Source organism: Microtus pennsylvanicus, chromosome 10, assembly GCF_037038515.1.
Source record: "Microtus pennsylvanicus isolate mMicPen1 chromosome 10, mMicPen1.hap1, whole genome shotgun sequence".
Taxonomy (NCBI): Eukaryota; Metazoa; Chordata; class Mammalia; order Rodentia; family Cricetidae; genus Microtus; species Microtus pennsylvanicus.
The window spans coordinates 87011340-87039308 of record NC_134588.1 but is presented as its reverse complement, the minus strand read 5'-3'; the positions used below and the strand labels follow the sequence as shown (position 1 = coordinate 87039308).

At 44.9% G+C, this 27969-nt stretch overlaps 1 protein-coding gene across 4 annotated transcripts in view; it reads left to right on the top strand.

Moving 5' to 3' along the window:
• Positions 1-27969, top strand: part of Cacna2d3 (calcium voltage-gated channel auxiliary subunit alpha2delta 3) — an 812834-nt gene that overhangs the window by 350131 nt on the left and 434734 nt on the right. For all 4 annotated transcript variants that reach the window (XM_075988898.1, XM_075988900.1, XM_075988899.1 and 1 more), the window contains exons 6-8: positions 20379-20510; positions 24598-24658; positions 24747-24897. In XM_075988898.1, the coding sequence (XP_075845013.1) occupies positions 20379-20510; positions 24598-24658; positions 24747-24897 (344 nt within the window). The remainder of the gene's footprint in view (positions 1-20378; positions 20511-24597; positions 24659-24746; positions 24898-27969) is intronic.

Below are 27969 nucleotides of genomic sequence, written 5' to 3'. Positions count from 1 at the left end.
CAAGCAGCTGTGGAGCTGCTGCTGAGTGGCTGTGTTTTCATTACGCAAGCCCCTAATGGGAAACTAACTTTACTTCACCGCCGTCTTCCTGGACACGCTGTGGGAGTTTTGAGTCTGAGGCTATTTTCACATTTACAGTGGCCATTCCTCATCTGTTCACGCTATGCTGCATTAAGGTAATGTGAAGAATTGTCTAACGTAGTCATTTTGAAAGGATGGAACTGGAGGGCATTTGTAGTGGGCTGAGTAATGTTCCCCACGAGGTTCCTCTGTGTTCAGGATCTCGGGCTGTGATTGCTTTTGCCTGCTCAGGCTGACAACAAAGAATACCAGAGACAGGGTGGCTTAAGTATCAGAAGTCTGTTCTCAGAGTTCTCGAATCTGGAAGTTCAGGGTCAGTATGATAGCAGGGCAGGTTCTGGGGAGGGTTATCTCTGTGACAGTTGTCTGTTTTGTTTTATTTATTTATTTTTTGCCATGGTTACAGGTAATAGGGAACACAAAGGAACCAGATCCTCGGGTATTTTCTCATGAGGCCACTAATCCCATAATAATCTGATCACATCTCAGCTCCAAATACATTGGGATTTAGGATGTCAGCATATGGATCTGGGATGTACAAACATTCATCCCATAAGTGACCTAACTCTACAATAGGGTTTTACAGATGGAGCCATTTAAAAAGTTTGAAAGGACATCTTAATTGGATTGTGGCTAGCCCTTAAGTCAAATGGCAAGTGTTGTTTTAAGATAAAGGAAAGATCCGTAGGGACAGAAGATAACCATATGATGGTGAAGGTCTCTAAAACCCAAGAACACCAAGAGTTCAAGCAACCATGAGAGACAAGAAGAAAGGCTTGCCAAGCCTTCCGGCTCAGAGACTTCATGACAAACAGCGGTCTGATTTTATGGATTTAAGTGTCAACTGGAGACACCCTAGAATAAGCTGGGAAGAAAGTCTTAATGAGGAATTGCCTAGATCAGGATAGCTTGAAGGCATGTCTGTGGAGGACTTTTCAGTTTATTAAATGGTGCTGGGAGACCCTATCTCTTTTAGGAAGTACCATTCCCTAGACAGGAGATCCTACATAATACAAGAGGAGAAGGCAATCAAAGAAGGAAAATGTTGACTTGCATGCATTTATGTTTCTCTGCTCTTGACTAGCTGCTGGAGTTCCTGCCTTGATTGCCCCTAGTGATGAGTGGTAACCTGGAATTATAAATCAAACAAACCCATTCCCCCCTAAGTTGCTTTTTATTATTGTTTGAGAATGTTTTACATTCACATAATGCATTTTGATCAAATTGACTCCCAACTTCTTCCCTTCAATTCATCCCCTATCTGCCCTCCCAAGGCAAGAACACTACTAATTTCCTCATCCTTCCCCCTCCCTGCTCTCTTCCCTCTGACTCTACTTACTGCAGTACTGTCTTCTGGAGTAGGGCTAGCTCCAGATTCCTGAGGAAAACGAAATCTTCTTTACCCGCATTGGGCATCAGCTGCCAATAGCCCTTCAGCGAGGGGTGGAACTTCATGAGCCTCCTCGCCATCCATGCTGGTTTGTTGTTGTTTTTTTTTTTTTGTCTGACTTGATGAGACTGGTCTTGTGTAAGCAATCACAGCCACCACAAGGTTGATGTGGGATTCCCCTCTGTATGCTGTGTATACCATTGGTTAATAAAGAAACTGTCTTGGCCTGTGATAGGGCAAAAGAATAGAGCTAGGTGGGGAAAAACTAAACTGAATGCTGGGAGGAGGAAGGTGGAGTTTAGAGAAGCCATGTAACTCTGCCAGAGGCAGATGGTGGAACCTTGCCAGTAGGCCACAAACCTCGTAGTAAAATATAAAATAATGAAGATGTGTTAATTCTAGATGTAAGAGCTAGCTAGCAATACGCTTAAGTAATGGGCCAAGCAGTGGTTTTAATTAATACAGGTTCTGTGTGGTTATTTTGGGGCTGAGCTGCCGGATGGCCGGGAAACAAACAAGCTGCCTCCTACAGCACAAGGTCCCACATGCAGCAGCAGTACTGTGTCCAGAATAGCTTACTACAGTAACAGGGGGAAACTGGAACACCGCCTGTCCTGCATCCTAGAGACCAGTGACAGAGTAGAGCAGGGAAAGGCTTATTTAATGAGGCCACCTTGGAAACAAGAATGGACACAGGGGTCTCAAATCTACCTTCAAGGTCCTGACGTGAGGTTTCTGTTTAGAGAGCGAGAGGTGTGCATAGCCAAACTGTCCTGCTGGAGCCGTGGTGTCAGTCTCTCCCGTAAGTGGTATGATAAGTTCCCAGACTGTGTCCAATAAGTACCTGGGAGACGAGCTCCCTTCTACTGGCTCAGGGCTCCTGCCTTTCCTATCTCCTCACATGAGACTCTAGGAGAAGCCTCAGTTTCTTGGGGTCCATTGTCTCAATAGTCTGTTAGCCAGCAGAGAACGGGGGGGGGGAAGAGGGGTCACCAGCATCCCTTCAAAATGCCTTCCCGCTTGCCAGGACAGTTCTAACACTTGTCAGTTAGATTAGCTTGATTTAAATTTTTTTCCAATATTTTGTTTCTCTAAGATATGGAGATTATTTTTGTTAATTAAAAGAAGTCGTTGTGAGGGAAAGATTGAAACTTCTTTGAGAGGTCACTCCTGCCCCCTGTTCTCCGCCAGCTGAGCTTAGCTCTGGCTGAGCTGAAGGCCACTGAATGCAGAGGACTCCTCCTCAGAAGGCTCATGGTTTGGCCTCTGTCGGTGCTCTTGAAGGTGACTGGTGAGACAGCGTAGCCCGTATCCGGTGGTTTGGTGGTCTCGTCAGCCTGAAGTCACAAACTCAGGAATAGTGCTTGGCTCAAGACTTCAAAAAGACTTCTTTTTGAAACAAGGTCTACATTTTGTTTATCAAAAGATCTTTGGCACAATTAAGTGGATCAGATCATTTGCTTTTGTGGGCCTTAACATATTCATCCCGAGATGCCTCTGGGCAGCTGCCATCTATTTCTGTATCATTTTTTTTCCTAATAGTTTTGGAGATATTTTCAACATTTGGACCTTTTTATTGCTTTAATGACAATATCTGGAGAAATCTCAGGGTCTACGAAGCCACTCACTTCTATGTCACTCACCTCTAATCGCCAGCTGTTTTCAAGGCACACAGGGTCCTTTCTCATCCTTCCATTTCCCTTCCTTCTTTAATAATCTTGAGTTACTCAAGATTAGATGGTGCCTCTGGTATGATTTTTACTGATCCCGTATGTTAATTAACTGTGTCCTATACATAATTCGGTTAAAAGAAATAAGATCTCTCCATACATATGGTAAATGAATAATAGTACATTTCAGAGAAGAAGTATCTCTTGTGAACATGTTTAGTCTTAAGTAGTTTTCCCTTTGTGAAGGGCTGCTTTCAAAGGGGCGTTGTTCTCCTGTTTTCATCCTCTGTCCTGTCCTATCTCTTCCTCCCGCTTATTGACTCTACAGGGCCAAGCTGCTCTCTTTTCTTTTGTTCTTTATTCCTTAACCTGATGTTGCCATGGATGGTTCTTACTTTAGGATATCCTTTGAGTAACATAGTTTCCTTTCTTATCTAAAGTCAGTATGTTCTTTTGAAAAAGCAAAACACCGCCGGACGGTGGTGGTGCACGCCTTTAATCCCAGCACTCGGGAGGCAGAGGCAGGAGGATCTCTGTGAGTTTGAGACCAGCCTGGTCTACAAGAGCTAGTTCCAGGACAGGCTCCAAAACCACAGAGAAACCCTGTCTCGAAAAACCAAAAAGAAAAAAGAAAAAGGAAACACCAAAAAAAAAAAAAAAATCAACCCAAGATGTATTTACTGTTTCCATTTTATATGTGTGGGTGTGGTGTTTGTATGTATCTGCATGTATGACATGTGCTATGTGTGCCTGGTGTCCTCTGAAGACAGAAGAAGGGGTCAGATCCCCTGGCACTGGAGTTGCCCCAGTTGTGAATGACCATTTGGGTGCTGATAATCAGACCTGGGAATCCTGGGGTGAGCAGCCGGCGTCATTCATCACCAAGGCATCTGTCTAGCCCCCTCGGTTCCTTTTGAAGGATGCTAAGCACATTTAGTCTACAAATAAGCTTCAACCTCAGCAAGTCTATTATTTTTTAATATGGATAAATACATTGAAATAGCAGCAAGTATAAATCCGCCCCTTAAGTGGCATGAAAAAAAACATAAAGTGATACTATTCAAAAATAACCGTATCAAAGAGCAAAATCCCAGAGGGTTAAATTAAAAGGCTGCAATGGTTTCTAGGCACATCCATGGTGTCTCTTATTTCTAGTTAGTGTCTATGATAAAATTACCCATCACATCTGTCAGGGCTCAAAAATACTGGCCTGGGGTTTCATTTACATTGTATTTCTGGCAGTTTGAATAATGTTCCAAACTAATCACATTGATTAAATAGACTGACATTGTGATTTAAATGTTTTCACATCTGTATTGCTCAAAAATCTTTCCAAATCAGTACATTTCTACAGATTCAAAAATAAAAAACTCACCCCAAATTTTAGGAATGCATTGGGAAGCCTTGAATAGAGAGCATACTCTTATGAAAACAATGCCAGCAAGAATGCCCAAATGCCCCTCGAAGAACTGGGGAACTTGACTGCCATTTTGGAAGGTCCTGCTTTTGTGTGTGTGTGTGTGTGTGTGTGTGTGTGTGTGTGTGTGTGTGTGTGTGTGTGTGTTTTGAAGCTTCCTTCTTCCTTTCTTGGAGCAGTCCTGTTAAATATGGATGGCCTGACGACTTTTATTTTTACAGAAATATCTTCTTCTTTTCCTTGTTACTTGGAACATATAATCTGCTAGACTTGTAGCATTATAGCCCACCAGGGGGGCTTCTTCCTTTCCTCTTTGATTTGTTTTGCTCTGCATCACAAGAGAGATCCATATTTTGCATTAAATTTTTCTGATGACTGTTATGAAAGTCTTTCTGTCTGCCATATATTTTGAGAATGTTTCATCCTTCCTCCCTTCATTCTCGCTCCTTCTCTCCCTTCTCTCCCTTCCTCCCTCCCTTCCATTCCTCTTTTCCTTCCTTTCCATTTTTCAATGGTTCTGGGGATGGAACCCAAGGCCTGGACATTGCAGCTAAATTCTTTACCTCTGAACGGTAGAGCCAACCCTGTCCACCACTGCTTGCACAGTAATAAGGTGTGAGATCCTCCCTTCAGTGATGCTGATATTTGCCCCTTCTTAAACTAAATTGGTGGCAAGGTGAGGTCTTGGGTAACCTGGATTTTCTGACATCTGAGATTACTCTTTGGTGGGTGTTAGTGACCATATCAGAATCTTGGAGGTGCTTAGAGTTGGTTGCATTTAGCTCCTTCTTCCTGTAAGGAACATTCTGAATTGCTATGGGAAACCATCCTTCATATCTGCTGGGCTTGTGTTAGGCTTGAGTTCAGATTTAAGCTGATTAGCACACCTCATCACGTCCTTTGCTAACTGGTTTGGGGCTGGGTAGATGATGACAAAAGTCAAAGGCAGGGAGGAGACATCTGCAGATCCCATATTTTGCCTCTGTGTAGAACAGGGCAAAGGATGCAGGTTTGTGAGTCCTGCAGTGATGTTGTGGCCCTGTAGGAGTAAAGACTGGAGATGAGAGGCAAGGGCTATGGGGTGTGAGGGAGGGCCCGAGTGTGGAGCCAACTTATAGGATAAAGAATAGAAAGCTAGAAAGCGATATGGACCTGTGTGTGCATGTGTGTGTGTGTGAAGCAATAGGCAGTTTGTTAAGTTCTTTGAACCAATAATTTTTGAACATGTCTTAAGAAGTTTATTAAATTGGAAAAAATCCCAATTTGAAGAAATGGTGAATACATTATGAATTAACATAATCACAAGAGACACAAACTTGAGCATTACCTGCTTTAGCAACTTGGTAAATTAATAATGTTGCCTTTTTTTTCTTATGAGCAAAGTGACCTGACTGATATCTGGGACATGCTTAAGACCCAGAGCTGGTAAAATCGCTCGGACAGTTTCAAAAGGCCACGGTCTTAGTTGTGAAGATTAGTCAAGTGTTAAAAAGATCTTACACACACACACACACACCTTTTACTTTAATCCTTCCTGATTAAGTAGCTGAGCGCACATCGTAATCACCCTGGAGGTGCTGCACACACACACCCGTCCACATGTGCACATTTCCATTGTCCATAGAACAGAGAAGGTCATAAAAGAGTACCTGTTGTCTGCATTTGCCCAGGGAAGGTGGGTTACATTTACACTAGCTTTTGTGTTATTAATAATTAGCATCCTTATTATGATTTGAATGTGAAGCACCCTCCGAAAAGACTCACATGTTGGAGACTCGACTCACGATGGAAGCCATGTTCAGCGATGAAGTGTCTGTAAGGTGGGCGAGCCGTAAGGGTTCTCCTGTCCTCGGTGGCTGAATTCTGATGATGTCACTTTTGAACAACACTGGTAATTGCTAGGACTATTGGAGGTGAGGGCTGAAGGGGGTGGGTCATCAGAGAAGCACTTTGAAGTGCATATCTTTGGGTTCTTCTTTTGGGCTTCCTGGCTACCCTGCTGCAAACAGCCTTTCTCTACTCTGTATTCACAGTGTTGTGATGTTCTGGTTCATATCAAGCCCAAAGCAATGGATATAGTCAGAATACAGGAGCGAAAATACATAATTCCTTTCTATTCAGGTTTTTTCCTCCTTTGTTATGTTTCTATTACCTCCAAAAATTTGAGTAGCATACCCTGTTTTCTTCCCAGTGACCTGTTTTGAATGAAAAGTTATACAGACATCCTGGTTGTAAATCCCTTAATGAAATTAAACCTGTGGGTGAACATCTATATGTCAAGAGAAACTGTCAGGTCCCTGTCCCTGTCACTCAGGAGTTAGGTGTTAGCAGTATATGCCCTAGGGAGAGTCTATAAATACAGTCATTCGGTTTCATTTAATTTTGCTTAATGCCATTGTTCCGCAAGCCAAAACTATCGCGGATAAGAGCACGTGTAGGGTTGCTGAGGTCCAGGGAAAGACAGCTGGAGCCTCCTTGTTAATGGTCCTTGGCCGCAGTACTGGAAGTTGGCATCCCTCCTGGCATGCATCATGGCCCTTGGCAGTGTTCACACTTCCAGTGGTCCAGTTCAAAAGGTTTATGGCCTGTAGATCCTCACGGGAAATGGAGTATCTGAAACCAGCACTTACAATGCTCTACCCATGTGCACCCAGACCCCTGCTGCCAGGTCTATAAAACCACCCCGGCACCAAGTTGGCTGCCTTCCCAGGGCTTCAAGGAGCATGTATTTCCTGGGATGCACTCACAGAAGACCCCATCTACTCAGAACTCTGAGTATTTCCAGGCCTACCTCTTTTCCAGCTTACCCATGCCTACAGGGACGGAGCTGGAAATGCCCTCTGTAGGAGATGGCCAGCTTATCATCTTATTTTTCAACGGCTTGTCACTTTCAGACCAGGAAGACAGAGAGGCTGGACTTACAGTTTGTAAAAGAAAAGAATACATTTTCCTTGTTCCAAGAGTGTGTTTGTGTGTCTTCTGCTGTGTCGCATATTGGTCTGGATGCTGGCAGGATCAAGGAGGGATGCCGGGAGAAGTCACAAATATGGAAATTACATTTTCCCAGCTCCATCTATTTTTGAAGCATTGGTGACTTCATGCCCCATGGCCTGGCCTTGTATGGTCACCTGAGGCCTGTCTGACTGTTTAGGCTTATGCTATTAAGACAGCTGTGAAGATAGCGCTATCAAGTCCGATTTTCTCTGTGCAGGCGTTAAACAACCAGCGTGCCCCCCTTTTTTCCTGCCCCCTTGTCTTAGGGTTGCTGTTGCTGTGATGAAACACCATGACCAACAGCAAATCGGGAAGGGGAGGGTTTATTAGACTTACATACCCCGAATCATAGTCCATTGAGGGAAAACAAGACAGGAACCTAGGGCCCAATGCAGAGACTATAGAAGAATTCTGCTTACTGGCCTGCTCTTCATGGCTTTCTCAGCCTTATTTCTCAGAGAACATAGGACCACCAGGCCAGTGAGGGCCCCACCTACAATGGGCTGGACCCTCCAGCATCAATCACTGATTAAGAAAATTCACTGCAGACTTGTCTGCCTACAGCCTGATGGTACAGAGGCACTTGCTCAGCTGGTGTTCCCTTCCCACAGATGACTCCAGCTTGTGTCAAGTTGACAGTGCTAGCCAACATAACCCCATTCTGTATCGCTACAAAAGTCAGAATCAGAGCGTGTGTTTTCCCCGCAGTATACAGTCTCGTGTCAGGGAAGGCAGAGTCAGTTTTAGGTTTCCGGGTGTTGAAATCAAACACCAGACTTAAATCTGGTCCAATTTCCTTTTGAAATGTCCACAGTGCACCCACGTCCTGCCTGTGATGTCTGGGCCCACACCAGCCGTCAGGATGCTGTGTAGTTCAGTTGCTCGGTTCCCGCTTGCTGTTGTCTGCTCCCTGATTCTGCAGCTCGGTACCACCCGCTTTTGTCCAGCCTGCAGCGCTATGTCTTTGCACCAGCAATATCCCTGACAGCTCCTTAATTGCTACATGCATTTGTGCAGCTCCCTGGCAATTATGTTTCAGACCCTGTCAGGGTACCTGCTAGCCTCAGGGCTGTGTTTATATTAAATATCAATAAAGAGCTGATAACATCAGTTTGGATGGCAGGCTCACAGAAACACATTTTCCTGGGAGCCAGGACTGTCTGGAAGATGGAAGGAAGGTTTGAGTTTCATTCTCTCTTCTAAAGATTACAGACTTTCTGGGCAGATATCATGAATTGGTTCTTACTAAATGGCAGCAGCCATGTAGACGGGACGTTGTCCTGAACTGCACCTGATCTGTCAGAACAGCTGTTCTTCCCGCGGTAGCTTCTTTTATGTGTCCCCTCCCCCATAGGGAGCATAGAGTGGATGAGCTTTCAGATGCTGTGTTTTTATGTGTTTGTTAATGGAATTCTCACAAAAGGGGAGGGCAGAGTTCAAGGACTAGATGTTCTTGAGGCCTCCCTCTGTGCTGTATGTCACACACCCTGCATGGTCCTCTCCAAATCAGAACCCATGTCCCACAGGATGATTTGAGCCTACCAGGAACTGTGATATGATGGAGATCACGCATGTAGGGCAGTTGGTACCATGTAAGCACTGTGCAGTATTCACCCAGACAGCCTCCATGAATGCGCTCAGCACCCAGACTTTGCATTCTGGCACTTCCTTGACTAATCATTTCTGTTGCTAGGTACCAGAATAACGTAATTCTGTCCTCTTGAAGTACCCAGAAGAGTGGCCTATGTGCATTCCTAGGTTGGTGACAAGGGAAGAGTCATGTTCACTGTTAACATCAATGACTGAGTAAATTGGGAGCATGGGGACCATGGGAGAGGGCTGAAGGGGAGGGGAGAGGAAAGAAAGGGAGCAGAAAAAAAATGTACAGCTCAATAAAATCAATAAAAAAGGCTGCAGGAGCCTGATACTCCCCTCAACACCTTCTACTACCCATTTGACCGTTGCCTGATGGCAGCCTTGAGTGTCTGCCCAATACTGTAGGAGTCTCTAGTGCTATTAAGATAAGACCTGCCTGCAGATCCCAATGTGCAAGACCCTGCTTCAGTCCCTGCTTCCCCATTTCCCATCCTGGCTTCCTTTTGATTCCCAAATTCCAAACCCATTAATGCGCTTTGGCTCTGAGAGTCCACACCGTACCCTTTCCTCCACTCCAGGCCCTTCACCATGCAGATACTAATCTCCGTGCTTGACTATGTTATTCATTAAATTCAAGACCACATCTGGTTTTCCCTCATCACTTTGTCCCCAAGACCTGGTACGTGGTGGCACACAATGGATCTTCAGAAAATATTTTCTGAGTTAATAAATAAATGTGTATTCTATTTAGTACAGTCATTAAAGGTTTGTCAGAATATAGCAAACTGATTTCTGCCCTCTGGTAAGGTTACCAAAGTAATGTGTTAGCTTCTTGTAACTATGTCAAAAGCCTTAGAACAACAATTTACAAACAGCAAAGATTTGTTTTGATTGGGTTTATGAGGTTTAGTTCATGCCCAGCTAAGCTCCATAGCTTTCAGACTCATGGCAAGGCAGAGCATCAAGGGAGAAGAGCATGGCCAAGGAAAGAGCCTCTTGCCTCATGCAGCTAAGAAGCAGAGAGGAACAAGAAGGGGCTGGTGGCAAGAAATGCTCTCCCACACAAGCACGACACTGATGGCCCACTTCATCTATCAAGGTCCCTTATCTAAAAGTTCCAAGCACTTCCTGAAAGTGTACCAAGTCTCAAGTCCTTCTGAGACTCAAGAAAGGCTATTAACTGTAAGTCCCTGGGTGAAAAAGTTATCTGAGACTCAAGGAGGACTGTTAATTGTAAGCCACTTAAAAACAAACAAACAAACACAATCCAGGTTGTCAACTTAAATATATATAGTAGCCAAGAGCAAACATTTTCATTCTAAGTGGGATGGACAAGGACTCAGATAGAAGAAGCAGGACCTCAGTAACACTAAGACCCAGCAGAACCAGTAGCCAAGAGCAAACATTTTCATTCTAAGTGGGATGGACGAGGACAGAGATAGAAGAGGCGGGACCTCAATAATGCTAAGACCCAGCAGAGCCATCGTTTAATCCTGTCATCCTGTTGCTCCATGGCTGGCGTCCTGGACATGTGATCGCGTGCTGAGAGCTGCCAAGGGAATGCACAGCTCTCCCGATGGCTTGCCTGGCTGCAGATCAGATGGCCTCTCCCCTGGGATACCTCTGCTAACTCATTGTGGCTTTGCTTGGCAGGCATTTTACATTCCTGGCATCTTCAACTTCCTGGATTTGTCATTGCCTCTTTGACTTCATCTCCACAGCTCCTTCTCTTGGGTATTGCTTGGAAGGTCTATGACCTTGTAGCACATTGCCTAGCTTCCCGAGCTTTCCTTTGAAAACCAGATAGAAACATCCATGACCCCGTAAATCTTGCCTTCTGCTTGTCTGTGTACAAAACCAGCATCGCACAGGTAGTGTCAAGGTGTGCTGCCGGCTCAGAAAGTGGCCAGCCTCCCTCAGGCCACAGTTACACTCCGCTGTGTAAATGACTGACTGCAGGGAGCACGTCTGTATATGTCCCTGAAGTGGTGCAGAAAAGAGAACTCTTTCCATAATGCTCTTTTCCCAGGAAAAATAATTTTAATGCAAGTTTACATGTTGCAATGGAGCCTCTAATGGATGATTTCTGAGGTGACGTTAAGGCATCTCAGTACAAAGAATTTTGCTTCTTTTCAGTGGTACTATCTCTTTAATAACCACACCTTCATAATTTTAAATGCCTTTTTTTCCCGCCAAATTTCGTGAGTTTTTCTCAAGCTCTATCATTTGCTCTTTGTGCTAAATATGCACTGGAAATATGTCTAAAAGCATCCAGAAATAACCATTCCATAGACTGCTTTGTAATTGTTTCTGTGAGATTAATTTTACCTCAGTCTTAAAATTCATCTTCTTGAAAAGTCTCAAGACATTGACAATTTATATAGAGATTCTTTGTACAAAATAAGGCATAAGGCCCTGGTCCTTCCAGGTCCCTGTAGAATCCTAATTACCATCTGAAAGACAGCTTTTTCATGATAGGGTCTTGCGCAGCCCATGCTGGGCTCTAACTGGATATATAGCTGAGGATGGCTTCAAATACTCAATCTCCTGCTCTCATTTGCCAAGTATTTGAATTCCAGGCAACTTCACTGTGTCTGGGCATGAGTACATTCTTTATTGTCCCATTTCTATAAACATTCCAGCCTCCTGAGCACCACAATACTTATCCATGAAGTCATCCAAGATTTCTCTGCCTTCCTTCTCCAAACCTTTCTCAACTCCCACAGTTCAGAACGTTTGTTCCACATGGTTATCTAGTTACAGTGAAGGTTCAGCTTCTCCAGTGCTAGTTTTCTGTGTTGTTTAGATGTCATATTGCTGCAGCGAAATAGTTGATATAAGCACCTTCTTGGAACAATTACTCTGTAGAGGTCCGATCCCATGGCCAACTGGACACATTGTTCGGTGCCCCAGGTGGGGCTGGATACCATGATGAGAAGCATGGTGGGGAAAAATATTTACATCATGGCATACAGGAACAAGAAGAGAGGTAAGAAAAATCAACCATTAAATTAAGCTCCATACTTCTGGCAGTCTACTATATGTAGCTAGTCCCTGAACAAACACTGACAGAAGAAATTAGCATCTTTTCTGTCTGCTGGAGGTTCAAAGTAACTTGGTTATTAGGAACATGTCCCACACAACATGCTGAATTTTTACTTAGTGAATACCAACCTGACTACAATGTATCAAATACCACTTTAAAATTCAAAAACACTTAAAATGTGCTTATCTGGTGAACATGTCCAACCTTTGGATATGGGGATATGAAATTGTCATCCACAAAGCTCCCACTTCAGTGTGTGTGTGCGCACATGTGTGCGTGCGTATCTTAGTTAGGGTTTCTATTGCTGTGAAGAGACACCATGACCACAGCAACTCTTATAAAGGAAAACATTTAATTGGGACTGACTGACAGTTTCAGAGGTTTAGTCCACTATTATCTTGGTGTGACATGGCAGCAAACAGGCAGACATGGTGCTGGAGAAGAAGCTGAGAGTTCTGTATCTTGATCCACAGGCATCAAAAGGAGACTTTGCCACACTGGGCATAGCTTGAGTATATGAAACCTAAAAGCATGCTCCCATAGTGACACAGCTTCTCCAACAAGGCTATGCCTCCTAATAGTGTCATTCCATATGGGCCAAGCATTCAAATACCAGAGTCTAGGCACGATGGGTAACTAGCATCAGACTCTCTCTTATTTATTCCAGGATCTAGTGAGAGTGATTAGGGGAGATGCCACTTATTTGCTCAAACAGAGGCATGAAAATCTCCATACATTCTAAAGGTGGTCCAGCACCAACTGTAGTGAGGAGGCAAGCAGGCCTGCTTTTCGTCCCGCCCGGCTCCTGCACGGCTAGCTTTGCCCCCGAAATAACAACACACAAAGTGTATTCATTTAAACACTGCCTGGCCCATTAGTTCTAGCCTCTTTTTGGCTAACTCTCACATCTTGATTAACCCATTTCTATTAATGTATGTAGCACCACAAGGTGGTGGCTTACTGGGAAAGATTCAGGATGTCTGACCTGGCGGCTGGATCCATGGTGTCTGACCCAGAGAGGAGAGGCATGGCGATTGCCTCACTTCCCTTCTTCCCAGCATTCTGTTCTGTCTACTTCACTCACCTATGTTCTGACCTATCAGGCCAAGCAGTTTCTTTATTAATTAACCAATGAAAGCAACGGATAGACAGATGACCTTCCCACATCAACCCACCCTGGAGAACAGCTACCTAGGCTCAGTTCCCTGCCTCCTCATTCTGGTGTAATTGCATATCTAGGAGGTACAGAGCTTCTAAGAGTTTTATTTAGGCAAGTATGAGATCCTGTCTGTCACCAAGTCCAAGGTACGCTACACCTCCCCAAAAAGCAGCCCTGCACCAACCTTGAGGCTTCTAAATCCAGACTCTTCCTCCAACATTGGTTTTGGAAAAGAACAATTTCTTTGTAATTCTGTATCCATCTCTGTTCACGCAGATTCCCTAGGAATGGGCCCAGATTTTGTGGTAGGAAATGACAAGTTAAAATAATTCAGTTCTGCTAATTTATAGTAGAATGAAGGGGTATTGAGAGGAGAAAATCAAGTGTGTGCCAGACGACCGCAGCCTGGAGAGGAAATTCAGGCACTGAGACAGCCATGAAGATTCTGATTGCTCATCCTGGAAGTGGAAGCAGCTATGCTCGCTATGGATTTCAGAAATAAACTTGATTTGGGACCATGAGTCTAGGCAGGATGAGCCTTGGCCCCGTGCAGGCAGGGGCATTATCTGTTAGAGAATGTGTACTTGGCTGGGAACTTCACAGTTCGCTACAATCTTTTGCTGAGCCTGCCCATCCCCCCAGCCTCGGCTAATCCTCCCCTCATGGGCCCCAGCAGCACCCCTTTACCTGCTATACCTGATTTCTTTTCAGATCACTGTTTTAGAACTCTGTCTACCACGCTCTTGCTGAAGGGATTCTTAGTAGCCTCCTTGGCATGCAGGTGTCCCCTCCCTGAGGTCCCCCTCCTTCCTTCACATCCAAAGTAACTTTCTAACCTGTTCCATTCCCTTTGCAAGGCACATTTCTCTTTGAAGTTCCTTTTGTTGCCTCCTTTTGAGACAGAACTGTCTGGATTCCTGTCACCACTAGCCAAATCCCTGGTGGAACCTCCAGGGAAGGAATGTTTGCTTTGGCTTCTGTTTGAGAGGTTGTAGTCTGTGCTTGATGGCTCTGTTGTCTTGGGGCTCTGGCTAAGCAGAGTGTCATGGCGAGGGAGGCAAAAAGGGATGAAGCTGCCCACTTCATAGCAGTCAGAGAACAAAGGAGTCAAACAGGAGCTTGGGCAAGGCACAGCCCTCGACAATATGCCCCCACTACCTACTTCTCCAACTGGACCCCATGTCCCCAAGTCTTCGAAACCACTTAGAGAGTGCCATCAGATGGGAACTTGGTGTTCAGCAAATGGACCTGTGTGGGATACTTCAGATCCAAACCATATTCAATCCCTATAGTGTAAGTGATTGAGAAACACTTGTTGTATAAATAAAAGAGAATAACCCAAGTGCTTTGACTTGAGAATTTAAGAAAGAGACTGATCCAGATTTACCCTCCCATGTAGTTTGTGGATAGCTGAACTAAAGTGTAGGCTTGGAGAGTCACCTCATCCCTGGGATAGTCAATGCAGCAACAAAGGATGCACGGTTCGCTCTGCTCCTGAGATCAGTGCATTCAGGAAGAGCTGCTCCCATCTCTCTTCCCGGAATGAAGAAGGTACCTGCCACTTAGGGAAGTGAAGTCACAAGGCCCAGGCTGTTAGCTAGCACATGTCAAGTGTGAGCTCAGTGCTGGAACTCCACTCCAGAGCCGAGCCTCAGATTATTGGGCTGCTTTGCAATGGGGTTGCCCAGAAACTTAGACAAAGAGAAAGGAAGAACGCTCATCCCGGGGATGTGTTCGTGCGTTTCCTAATGGACAAGATGAGAGGCAGCCTCTGTTTATGATGTGTTCGTGGCCCATCTGCTGCACTAAGAACCTGGATAGACTTGGAACTGAAAGGCGTTTTGTTGTTGGGATGTCTGCTGTATTAGAAATACAAGCCAAGGGTATGGAAGATTCTCTTTAGATGCTAAGCCTAGATGTACCCCAACGGTGGCAGCATTCTCTCCAGACATCCCCTAGTGTCTGTTCTGGTAAAAGCTGAACATTCTTGACACTTTGGGGGTGACTGTATCTCAGCAGGGAGGCAGGACTGGTGCTATTTCTTCACTGTATAAAGAGAGACATGCACAAAAACGCTGTGTAGAGTAGACAGCAACAGTGGCAAGAATGACCCCGTCATGTGGAAACGTTACATTACATGGAAAATACTGTTTTTGTTATGTATGCTTGACTTTATGAAAATGACTTTGGGGCTAAGGAGATGGCTTAGCTGGTTACTCACTTACCATGAATGCATGAGGACTAGAGTTCAAATCCCCAGCGCCCAGGCAAATGCTGAGTGGGCATAGGGGCCTGCCTGTAATTCCAGCACTCAGCTAGGATTCTCAGAACAAGTGCTTTCAACGGAAATAGGCCTCTGTGAATACGAGAGCGAGTGATCAAGAAAAACACCCAACATCAACCTCTTGCTCCCACATGCATGTGTACATATGTGCACAGCAGCACATAAATGTGTACCCACAAGCATATATATGCACATGCATACCACACACAGACACAGGTCAAAAGTATATGTTTAAATACCTAATTTAAATACGTTAATTACCTAAGGAAAAAAATAAAGATACACGTTAGTGCAATGTGGGCGGGATTCATCAACTACGTTCATATAAACAACTTGACCTGAAAATTAGAATTGTCACTGCAGAAGCACAGAGTGAGGCCTTTAAAGGGGCTCTATCACAAAAAGTCCTGTGCGTCCTCAACTCAGACCTTAAAAATAATATACACAGGAGCTGGAGAGATGGTTCAGTGGTGAAGAGCACTGGCTGCTCTTCCAACAGGACCTGGGTTCAATTCCCAGAACCCAAATGGTAGCTCACAATCATCGGCAATTCCAGTTTCAGGGGATCCAACACCCTTTTCTGACTGTGTCAAATACATATTCGATGCACAGACATACCTGGAAACAAATATACATATAAAAATATATGCAAACCATGAAATAGGAGTATATTTTAGAGAATAATTCAGAGTATGGATACCATGTGAATAGTGGCCTCCAAACCACCTGAGCCTTAACCTCCCATTTTTGTAGATGTGACTATATAAGGTCTGGACTTGATGTCTACGCCTGTCCTTATGATGGAAAGAATTGGGTATTTATTTGGTACAGAGACTCAGAAGGGTGGCCCATATCATGCGGAGTCTCTAAGCCAAGGAATGTCAAGTTAGCACAGAGTACAAGGAGGTTAGGAGAATGACAAGAACAGTCTTCCTCACAGGCTCCCAAGGATGTCAGCCCCGTCACACCTTGGCTTTGGACTTTTGGCTTCCAGAATCATAAAATAATAAATTCTGTTGTTAGGGCCACCTGGTCTAGAGTCATTGATTAGAGCAGGTGGTGGGTATGGTGTCTCAGACCCCTAAGATGATGAGAGGGGAAGTTCCTAAATGAGGCAAAGGGACTGTAGAAACATCTGGAAACCAAACCCAAACAAGGAAATGCTTAGATTGTTGCATGAGAGAATGCTGAGAATTTTACAAATGACCACAAGACAGTCAAGACCTCAGTTCCCAGAGAAGGACCATGCGGCTAGAGTACCAGTACAAACCCAGACTGACAGCGGCTTCTTCCTCAGTGGCTATCGGAAGGGCCCCACTGAGGAAGGGTGGATGGGCAACCTTGACTTATTCTTGAGTTATTGACTTCTGCTGTGGGCCACTGATGATGAGAAACCATCTTTAACCAAGGTGTGTGTGTGTGTGTGTGTGTGTGTGTCTTAGATGCTTGAATACCTTATTCAAATGCCTTGTATCCATGTCTGTCTCTTTGCTGACTGTAATGACAGCTCTTCAAGGCTTCCCATCTATTAAGATTGCTCATGACAGAAGCCTCTGAATTCCATACACTCATTATCATGGTTTCATATCCCCAGGAATGACACGGATGCGTATTAATCCAGCCTCTGTTTTGAGCAGGTCATATTTACTAGTTCCACTTTACTATGCCCTTGAAAGTCAAATCTCCCTTTTCGTAAAGAACCACTCAGAGCAAGTTTAGTGTCCAAATTTAGTGTCCAGGAGATTACCTGGTATCGCTGACAGTGCTCATTGGTGGAAATCCGGGAATTCCAGGACCACCTGGAAGGATGGGAGTCCCGTCTCTATCCACAAAGGAATCATAATTATACAATCGGACCAGTCCCAAAGCAAACATGGTCCCACTGAAGACCACTGAGTTCTGCAACATGTTGAGACGATGAGCTAGTAAAGTAGATTGTCTTTTCTTTATTTTTTTGCTTCTGACTATGGAAAGGTTTTGTATGATTCTGATATAATTAAGTCCATCAATGGAGGTAAAAACCATGGGTTTTTTGGAGTAGTTATTGTATTTGCATGTTTGTGGGCTCATGTAAGTGGCTTTTGCAGCCAAGAGTGAGTCACAGTAATTACTATCAAGTTTGGGCAGGAATAATAAATGGATTTGTTCTCCAGAACTGCAAGGATAAAACCTTTCTCAAAAGTATTCTATGGTATAAGATTGAATCAGTCATGTTCACATTCCCAGGCTATGGTGTGGTTGATACAGTGGCAGGGGTTACAACATGCCCTTTTGAGATAAAAGTCCGAGTCCCAATGGCCTCCATGATCTGAAAGAGATGGCAAGGTGGAGGTGAAGCTGTCAGGCCAGACATAGGCCCACCAGTTCATCAGCTGCCAATTGTAGACTCTGTCTGTCTAGGAAAAACATGAAGGGTGGCCAACTGAGGAAGGACAGCCAGCTGTGGGCAGGCATGGAAGAGAGCTCGGGTACTGTTCTAGTTTGATAAATTACCCTGATAAAAATTTATGGGAAAGAAGGTTTCTTTCCGCTCAAAATTTCAGGTAACATTCCTTCTTAGTAGGGAGCTCAAGATGGTAGAACTTGAAGCAATCAGCCATTTCATAGTAAAACAGAGAGAGAAAAAATGAATTCATGCAAGCCTATAACTCAGCATACTGTATCTGCTCTTAAACAGCATAGGACTCAAACCCAAGGCTTGGTTCCATCCAATGTTGACTGGGTTTTCCCATATCAATGAATTTAACCAGATAATCCCCCACAGACATGCCCACAGGCCAATCTGAACTATCCAGTCCCTCACTGAGACTCTTTTCAGGATATTCTAGTGTGTCAACTTGGCAATTAAAAGTAAACATCTTATGTCCCATGGGCTAATAATCATCTTCCTTTCCAGTGTGGTTCATTGGTAGGTAGGTATATTTTTAGAATGATTTAGCTTTCACTGGCATACTAAGCAACTTAAGGCCGGGATGACAAAATCTGTCTTTATCGTCCCCACCTGTAGAGTACCAGTAGGCATTGCAATAAGCATACTACTGTGTGGTTGCCGTGACTCAGCAGTCCCGAGGAGACTCTGGAGAGGGACCTGGACTTTGGGCCAGTGGACTAGCTCTGTGGGTGCTTTCTACTGCTGTATTCCACATCTGGGCTACAACATCAGCGGTCCCACCCGGCTTACTTATCTGTGCTTGGAGGGAAGCATGCGGATGAAGGAGTGGCAAAGGAGAGTCTGGAGGGCACCACGATGGATGCTGAATCTGCCCAGCCTTTGCTTCTCATAAGCTTTATATAGCTCAAACCAAAGGAGAGGGAAGACAAAAGACTTCTCTACCGTGATGCAAGGAAAGCATCAAGTAACCACACCTAGATCAAAGCATCCTGTTAGTTGTAGCCCCTGGGTCAACCGTCCAGTCAATAACCTGTAAGAAGCAGGAGTAGGCCTGAACTGACTCCACATCTGTGGGCTCCCACATTCTACCATTAGCTGTTTCCTGAAGATCTGTTGAGCTTTTCAAGCGGGCCACCAGCGTGGGCCTCATTATTACTGTTCGCCTATAATGCAAGCACAGGCTAGCGCTCTGCCTCTCAGCAGCCCATGCAGTTTTAGAAAAGGCCCCGCTTCCTGTCCCAGTTCCAGTCTCTGTGTGGCTCAGTGTCATTTGCCTTCCTATCTGGAGGGCTATTGCAGGGGACAGAAGAAAGTGACCCCATGCTATCCCATGGGAAGGGAGCAGGAAGTGGGCTCTCCTCTACTTCTCCCGGTCTATATGGTCATCCCATTGCTACTTTACCTCCTCATATCCGGGCTAAATAGTAGTTCCTTTTAGAACTGATTGTGGTTGAGTGTTGTCTCATCCCGAAACATTGTCTTCAGGAGAAAAGAGAAACGGTGAGAAAGTAGACAGTCACAAAGCACCTCCCTGATCCACCTTCTTTAGCCCGTAGGTAAAAATTCCTTTATTTCTCTTTTTTTTCCCCTCTGCTCTCATCTTTTAAATATATAAAGAAAACACAAAGAATTTATTTGGACTTTCAACAGGAGGAAAGAGGTTTGTTAATGGAATGAGAGGCCAGAAAAGTAATTGTCTTTTTTAGAGAGTCTCACTATGGAGCTCAGGCTGTTTGGATCATCCAGGATGGCCTTGAACCTTGACCTTCTTGCTCCTGCTTCCTAAATTCCCTGGGTGCCACAGTGTCCAGATCGTGTGGTTTCTGTAGAACAACCTTTGTTTTATCTCTCATTTGTCCACCCATCCACCCAGCAACCCATCTCTCTACCCATTGGTCAGTGCAGATTTTCATCTAGTCGCTGAGTATCCACAGGGCAGAGGATGAATGACAAGATCTTCCCTTACTGGGTTCACACTCCACTTAGTGGAAGGGGAGAGCTTATGATGTAACCCCAGCTGGAGCAGGGCCCTGTTGGCTGAGGTGATTAGTAAGAGGCAGCACATCTTCCTTTCAAATGCTGGATTCTAGAAATCAGGAAGCAGATGCTAAGAGAGCTGTGTTCTCTGTCAAATCAAGTATTACCAATACAAGGCCACGCCGTTTGAGTAAGATACACCAATGGAGGCTCCTGGGCGGCACAGAGAGCAGACAGGAACACCATCCTGAGTGTCTGGAATCTCTGCCTCTCAGCATCTCAGACTCACTGATGTGAGTGAGCCTGAAAGTGTGCTACCTGTGATCGGGCTCCCTCTGCTTCCTAATGGTGCTCTGTTCTGTTTGTTTTCAGATCCTGCAATTGTCAATGGTGTTTATTGGTCTGAATCCCTAAACAAAGTGTTTGTAGATAACTTTGACCGGGACCCATCTCTCATCTGGCAGTATTTTGGAAGTGCAAAGGGATTTTTTAGGCAATATCCAGGTAAGTGTGCCTAAGTTGACTACCCTGGTTTCAGTGAATGATTTGGTGATTCCCTTTAGTTTCCCAATTAATAGTTTTCTCCCTTCCCTTGGAAGAAAGTGAAGAATTAGATCCTGTTGTTAGCATTTTGAATAGGAGCAAAAAGGAGATACCTGTGTGTATATGTACGCCAGTATATGAGCGTGCGCGCGCGCTCACACACACACACACACCACATTTATAACAGAAACTGTGTGGCTTTAGCATCTTTCTCCATAAATTAATTCGTAGAGCAAACAGAGCACTGGGGTATGAGCCATACCACATTTGGTCTTCTCATACAAGAGCTTGGTTTCTCATTATTCCACTGGTGTTGATTGTTGTGTGATCATTGTTGTCAGAGGAAATAGATCAAGTCGTGGGGGCAAAAGTAAATTTTGACTAAAAGGTATAAGAAATATAGAACGTGAACTTAGGTTCTCTGACTCCAGAGGTGGCTTACCTTGGAGTCAGAGGTTGAAAGAGTCAAAGCATGGCAGATGGTGACACCCCTCTAGAGAGCACCCCCCCCCAACAACTCCCCCAGGTCAGCATGTTTCTGCCATTTGTTCGTCATTCCCATGGAACAGGTGTTCCATCTGGAGCCTTCCTGGGCCTCTGCCTCGCAGTAGGGTTTTAATTCTAGCTTGGCTTAAATTTTAATTAAAACGGGAAGTTTTAATTTTGCTTACAAGTTGTGAAAACAGGACTTGAGGCTGCAATTGTTCCAGCATCGCAGCTGTAGAAATTAACTAGCTCAACCTAAAAGGAGGGGGAACATGCACACTCACGCGCCCACGCAAACACACCGCACATTCTTGGAGCAATTAAGCCAAGGCTTTCATTAAGTAAGGCTAGGCACCCGATGACTTTCGATGTTACTGCACCAACACCATCAGCTTCCACCTTTAGGAGTGTTTGCTCTGCACACAGCATCTGTGGCCTGAGACTTGCCTGACGGGGCATCTGCCTTAGCAGATTATTCAATGGTTCCCAAGAGTCCTGTTCCGCAGGGTGCACATGCTTCCTCATGCAGCTCACAGCCATTTAAGCAATAAATATCCTATTACAGATAATGTTATAATAAACAGTGGACCATTAAAGTTTTTAATGTCACCAAATTGCAGTCCATGTTGATGTGCACAGCAGAGCGACTTCGATGCACATTGTTAAGGCTAGAACATGTCGGGCAAGCCAGCCCGCCTAGCAGTCACCTGGATAGCTGGCCATCTGACCTTGTGGCATTGGGATGTGAGTGGAAGAGACAAGTAGGAGCCACAATCATGGGGTGTCTTCACCAATAAGAAATCCTTAAAGTGGAGTTGCAAAGATGTTGGAAAGCAAGGGGAGTCACCATAAAGGGCTCATGTGATTGGGAGATTTATTAATAGATGAAGCCAGTTTAGTCAAAATGCTAGCACTTCTCCTGTGGTAGTTTTGGCACAATTTTAACTCCATAGGATATCTGTATCTTTTCTGCCTTAGTTAATACATAGATACAGTCTTCTGAAGATATTTGGTTGCCCTGAATGATGTCGTGTGACCACTTGACTTTGGAATTGGTTCCAGACAGAGCTCATCTCTTGCCTCCTGCTCACACAGTAAGGAGAAGCTTGAAGTAGGCATTTTACCATGGATTTTTCATATTAGGATACTTCTGTCCACTTTCACTGTATTGTAAAAGCGCCAGTTGGTACCAATATACCTGACCTTAGGTAGATAAACTCTTCTTCATCCTTACAAGTGTATCCAAAGCCCTAAGTTTATCGTAAGCCGTGAGTGAGGACTTGCAAAGCAGAAGGTAGATTAGGTATCAGAGGTCAAATTCCCCAGTTTGACCTTGAGAAGCTCTCTCTTGTGCAAAACACCTTGATCAGAAGTTTGGGTAACAAATGGCATAGACCCAATGAAGCCAAGCTCCAGCAAGGAACTCATGTTTAAGCCCCTAAAACCTGAAGTCGCGTGTGCTGTTCTAGAAAACTGGTAGGTTCCATCCAACACTCGGTCAGATCCTTGTTTCTCTGGCACATGATCGACTTAAACCGAGGATCAGTGTCTTCCTTCTTGCAGGATTTTTTCAGTGAGGATCGTGGGGGTGTAGTGGGCATGCGCTCCAGTAGTTTGGATAAAAGCACCTCGAACTGTGCATGTCTGGAACGCAGGACTGCTAAGCCTCTCTCAGGTAGTACTTGGTTACAGCGGCCCTGGTGAAGTCATGAAGCATCTCAAGCTTAGTGCCTCTTCTGCCTCTTTTACCTGTTAGCCACCACCGGGCATCTGCCTGTCCTGGCACTTGTGATTTCTCTCTGAGTGTCTGTGCCTCCAGAGAGACTCCTTGGGGGATTCTAGTTTGGGTCAAGTTGACCTGCACAGGGTCATCCTATTCTGTGTCTACTTCTGTGCTGGTATTGTATTCTTTGCTAGTTTCCCAGCAGGCTGATCTGATAGGGGCTTATAGGAAAACAGGGCTGCCAAGGGCGCCTGTGGGGATGCGGAAGTTGTAGCCCACCTGCAGTGCTCCTTTCATAGCCACTCCTGTCCCTTCTAGGAAGTTTTGGGAGAGCACACCACAGTAAGGATGCCAGCAGAAGAAGCCTGACAGAGCCATAGAGTTCTGGTGGATGAGACATGGTGTCTATAAATATGCATGGGCAGTAACGACACACGTGATGAATGCAGGGAGCATGCACTGCGTCAGCACACACACACACACACACACACGCACACACACACACGGAATTGTGCCATTCTAACTATGCCTGACTTTCCACAAAACAACATGCCAGATACATTTGGAATGAACCTCATTATGGCCCCTTATTGTGCCCTTTAGAGTAGGCCCCAGTGCTGGTACCAGGAGGGCAGATCATAGTATCACCGTGGGACACACAGTGCCATCTCCAGGCTATCTGTGTGGTGGTTTGTGCACCATTCTCTTATTCCGGTTTGTTCTTGCCATGGCAGGATCAAGAATGCTGGCTGCCGTGAGCTGAGAAAGAAAAAGAAGCAGTCAGTGCTGAGCTCCAAATCAGGACTTTCAGCAGTGAAAATAACTTTTCTGTCTTTTTTTTTTCTTCTTCTTCTTCAAAATCTGCTTGAAGTCCTCTAGCCGGGAGCAGGACTGCTGGCTAAGAATGGCGAGGCCCTAACTTGTTTTAAAGCAGCCGTTCCTTTATTTTTAAATGAATGAGAAGTAATACATTTATTTGTTTACTACATGTGTGTATGTGAATGTGGGCTGTGTATGCATGAACACATGTATGTACATGTCACCGTGTGTGTTAGTCAGAAGGCAGCTTGAACCAGGGGCTTCTTTCCTGCGATCATGTGGGCTTGGGGATTAAACACACATTGTCAAGCTTTGCAGGAAATACTTTTGCCTGCTGAGCCGTCTTATTGGCCCTGAAACAAAATACCATTCTTAAACTAATCAGATGTACAAGGAGAATGCCACCCTTGGTTCTCAAACTATGAGAATGGGAATGACTATGGGAAAAACTGCTTTGGCTTCCAGGCCTAGATTCAAACTTTATTTTGCAGAATAATTAGGGTCGTTTCGTTTGAGCAGGGAAAGGCATGCCAAATGTCTGAGTTTTAAGACAGGAGCTGGGAGGAAACACTGTGAGGTGGGACCATCAGATCCCATGGTTTCTCCTTAGCCCAGGCGATAGACATGACCTCACTGGGGTCTGGGGATGGGGCCAGACACTGCCTAGAGACCTTTGAATGATGCCAGAAGCTTCAGCACCTTGCTGGGCTGTGAGAAATGGTCTTGGCTGTCTTTATCCAAAGCTGTGAAAGGAACTAGATTCACATCCCATCTCCATGGACAAGCATGTTGCTGAGGCTGTCTCCATTCACTGTCTGAAGCAGGAAGGGCTAAGGCCCTGTTTGCTGTAGGGCTGGCGCCTGAGGGCGCTTTGCAGAGCTGGATGAATGACCGATGAGGAGCTCCTGGGCTCTGATTTTCCACCCCATCGATTGGGTCAGCAAAGCAGAGCAGCCTTAAAGTACTGCAGATAACCATTTGAAGTCTCAGGGTTTCTCAACACCCCCATTTTTCTTCTAGGGATTAAATGGGAACCAGATGAGAATGGCGTCATTGCCTTTGACTGCAGGAACAGGAAATGGTAGGCAGAGCTTAAACCTCTTAGTCAATTTTGAGAGAAAATATCAAGAGGCCACAATTCATGTTTACTTAATTTTCTGTCCACGTAGGTATATCCAGGCAGCAACTTCTCCAAAAGATGTTGTCATTTTAGTGGATGTCAGTGGCAGCATGAAGGGACTCCGCCTGACCATCGCCAAGCAAACAGTCTCCTCAATTCTGGACACTCTGGGCGATGATGACTTCTTCAACATCATCACAGTGAGTGTGCCTGTTCTGTGCTTTCTTTGTGCTTTGGGTCATTTGCACTGTTGCTGTTGGATGTGCAGGGTCTGGGGACCAGAGGATGAAGGTTGATTATGGCCACATGCAATTCACTGAATCAAGGACAGTAGTAGGGAGACTGAGAATGCTATGGAATTCATTGCTTCTTTGAAGTTAGCAAACAGCATCTCCAGCCTTTTGGGGGATCTTGGGGAAGAGATGTAGAAAAGATGTCCCATGAGCTGCCAGAATTTTTCATGTGATATTGAACTTGAAGCCAGGTCAATTCCATGTCCATGATGGTAACTGATGAGATACTGAAAGACGGGGAGTAGTGTACCCTTCATAGATACAACATCTTTCCTCCCCAACACTCCAGGAGGTTGGCCATCTTGGGCATATTCTCCAAGGGAAAAGCCAAGAAAAAGCATCAGTGAAATGTCTGGGGTCTCAAGACATGGCAGGCCAGAGAACCAGCCATGGCTGGGCAGTGACACAGACACGAAGAGAGATGTATTCCATTGTAGTTTGTAGTTATTTTTGTTCTTCACTGTTCTTTGATGTGATTGTCTGATGTGGGAGTGATTTCTTATTAATAAAGAAACTGCCTAGACCCATTTGATAGGCCAACCCTTAGGTGGGTGGAGAAAACAGAACAGAGTGCTAGGAGAAATAAGCTGGATCAGGGAGTCGCCATGGTTCTCCCACTCCAGACAGATGCAGGTTAAGATCTTTCCTGGTAAGCGCACCTCGTGGTGCTACATAGATGATTAGAAATGGGTTAAAAGGCTGAAGCTAATGGGCCAGGCAGTGTTTAAAAGAATACAGTAATTATTTCAGGTAAAGCTAGCTGTGCGGGCGGCCGGGTGCCGGAACATAGCCACAGCTCTTATTACAACAATTGTCATCATGCACCTTATGTCCCTTCCCTTCCAAAGACCTCCCTCCCTTTTCAAAGATTTCAGTCACAAGGAACTTCGCCCCTCTGTCATGATCAGCTAGGCATGTGGATGTGGTACACAGGTGTGCTTTGCCATATTCATCCGTTTGGGACATCCTATGTTCTGTGTCGCAGGTGACAGTGGAGGTAGTGTGGCAAGAAACGTGGAGTTTGGGTATTGGCGTTTGGATGCGGTTCTGTGGTGTGTGCCTTACCATACCTTTGGATAGAGGGTGATGTCATCGAGTCCTGTGTTAGGGCAGCCGTTGGAAGACACAGATCACCAACTTCTGTTCTCTAGGTCAAGGTGCAAGTGCTTAAGTAGCAAGGGTGTTGCTTGGGTCCTCTTTTGACAGTTTTGTGATGAGACCTCCAGATACAAAGGCTTAACTGCAAAGCAAAGGGACTGACAGTAAAGCTGAGGGTTTAAAAAGCGATTGAGCTGTGCCAGCAAGGTGGTTCAGGAAGAAAAGGTGCTAGCTTCCCAGCCACAAGTCAATCCCCAGGACTCAAACTAACAACACAACACCACCTGTTCTTTTCCATGTCACAAGCATGTGTGTGTGCATACCCATGTACACACACATGTATCTGCCTAATAAGTGTAGTAAAATTTTAAAGCTCGGAAAAGCAACTGGAAAAGAAGGAAACTATTACCTTACTGGGTGCAGAAGTTGATTACCGTGTATGGCCAGTCCCTTGGACAATGCCTGACAAACAGCAGGAGTTTAAGGGCTGAATAATACAGTCTACATCAGTGCTTCTCAGCCTGTGGGTCTTGACTCCTTTGGGAATCCAATGACCCTGTCACAGGGGTCGCCAAACCACAGGAAAACCCAGGTATCTGCACTAGGATTCATACCAGTTCCAAAATTACAGTTATGAAGTAGCAGCGAAAATAATTCTATGGCTTGGGGTCACCACAGCATGAGGAACTGTATCAAAGGGTCGCAGCATTAGGAAGAATGAGAACTGCTAGTCTCCAGAGTACCCACTGTGTGAAGCCCACACCCAGAGAACCTCAGTAACTCACTGCATTGACCTTTCACCTCAGCCCTGTGCACAGGGTGTGGAGGCAGAGGCACAGAGCAGCGTACATCACCGTCTCAAACTGGCAGTCGGAAGGAGGCGCACAGCGAAGCCTTGCTGACTTGCCTGCTCTAGCTCTCTTGTGCAGAAGTGGAGAGAATATGACTCGTCCCTTTGGCCATCTCACCATGCAGACCTTGAATTCAGGGCCTCGCGCTTTGCAATGAGGTTTCAGATCAAGAGTCCATTGGCTTTCTAATCAGGATTTCCCCTAGCTGCCAGCCTCCACGTGACTATGCAAATGTGGTCGGAGGCTCACATATCCTGGAGCATTTACAGATAAGTCGCAGCAAATTCGAGACTATCTCTCCTATTAATCTTTAATTATGTCTCGCAGAAGTATCAGAAATCCACAGAAGAAGAGGAGCTAACTAATTACATCCTACGTCCTTTATCTGTCAGAATTTATTGTTCAGTTAACACGGCCAATCACGTGGAATAATCTGTGTAAGTTCATTAAGATATCCAGCGTCAACGCAATAATGAGGAGAGGGTGATTAAGTTAATTAAAAGGAGACAGCCAGCTATTATGGAATAGTTGAGGGAAAATATTTTTTCTTTACCCTGAATCATCTCCTGATAGAATAAATCCCATTGGCAGTTAATATTAGCCATCACTTTGCATCTTAGTTTCTAGCATGAATTAAGACTATGTGCAGTTATTTTGATGATGAAGATCTCTGGATATCTTTACTTGACCCCTTATGATCGTGATCTCCTTGTGTGTGTAAGTGAATGGACGGGATATAGTAGTGAATTCACATAGGAAGGCAATGGATTAATCCTAACTTTCTATGGTGATTGCCTTTGAATGAACAAAACCTGTAAATTTCTTTGAACAATTCAGATTGTTCATTCTTACATCTGATACAATTATTTCAATTTTGTCTATCTGTCCACATACTTCAAAATTATATTACATTTTAGTGTGTGTGTGTGTATCTTTGGATGTCAGAGGGAAGCCTTCAGGAATCTGTTCTTTCCTCTTAGCCTCTAGGTCCTGGGGACTGAACTCAGTCTATAAGTTTAGCAGCAAGTGC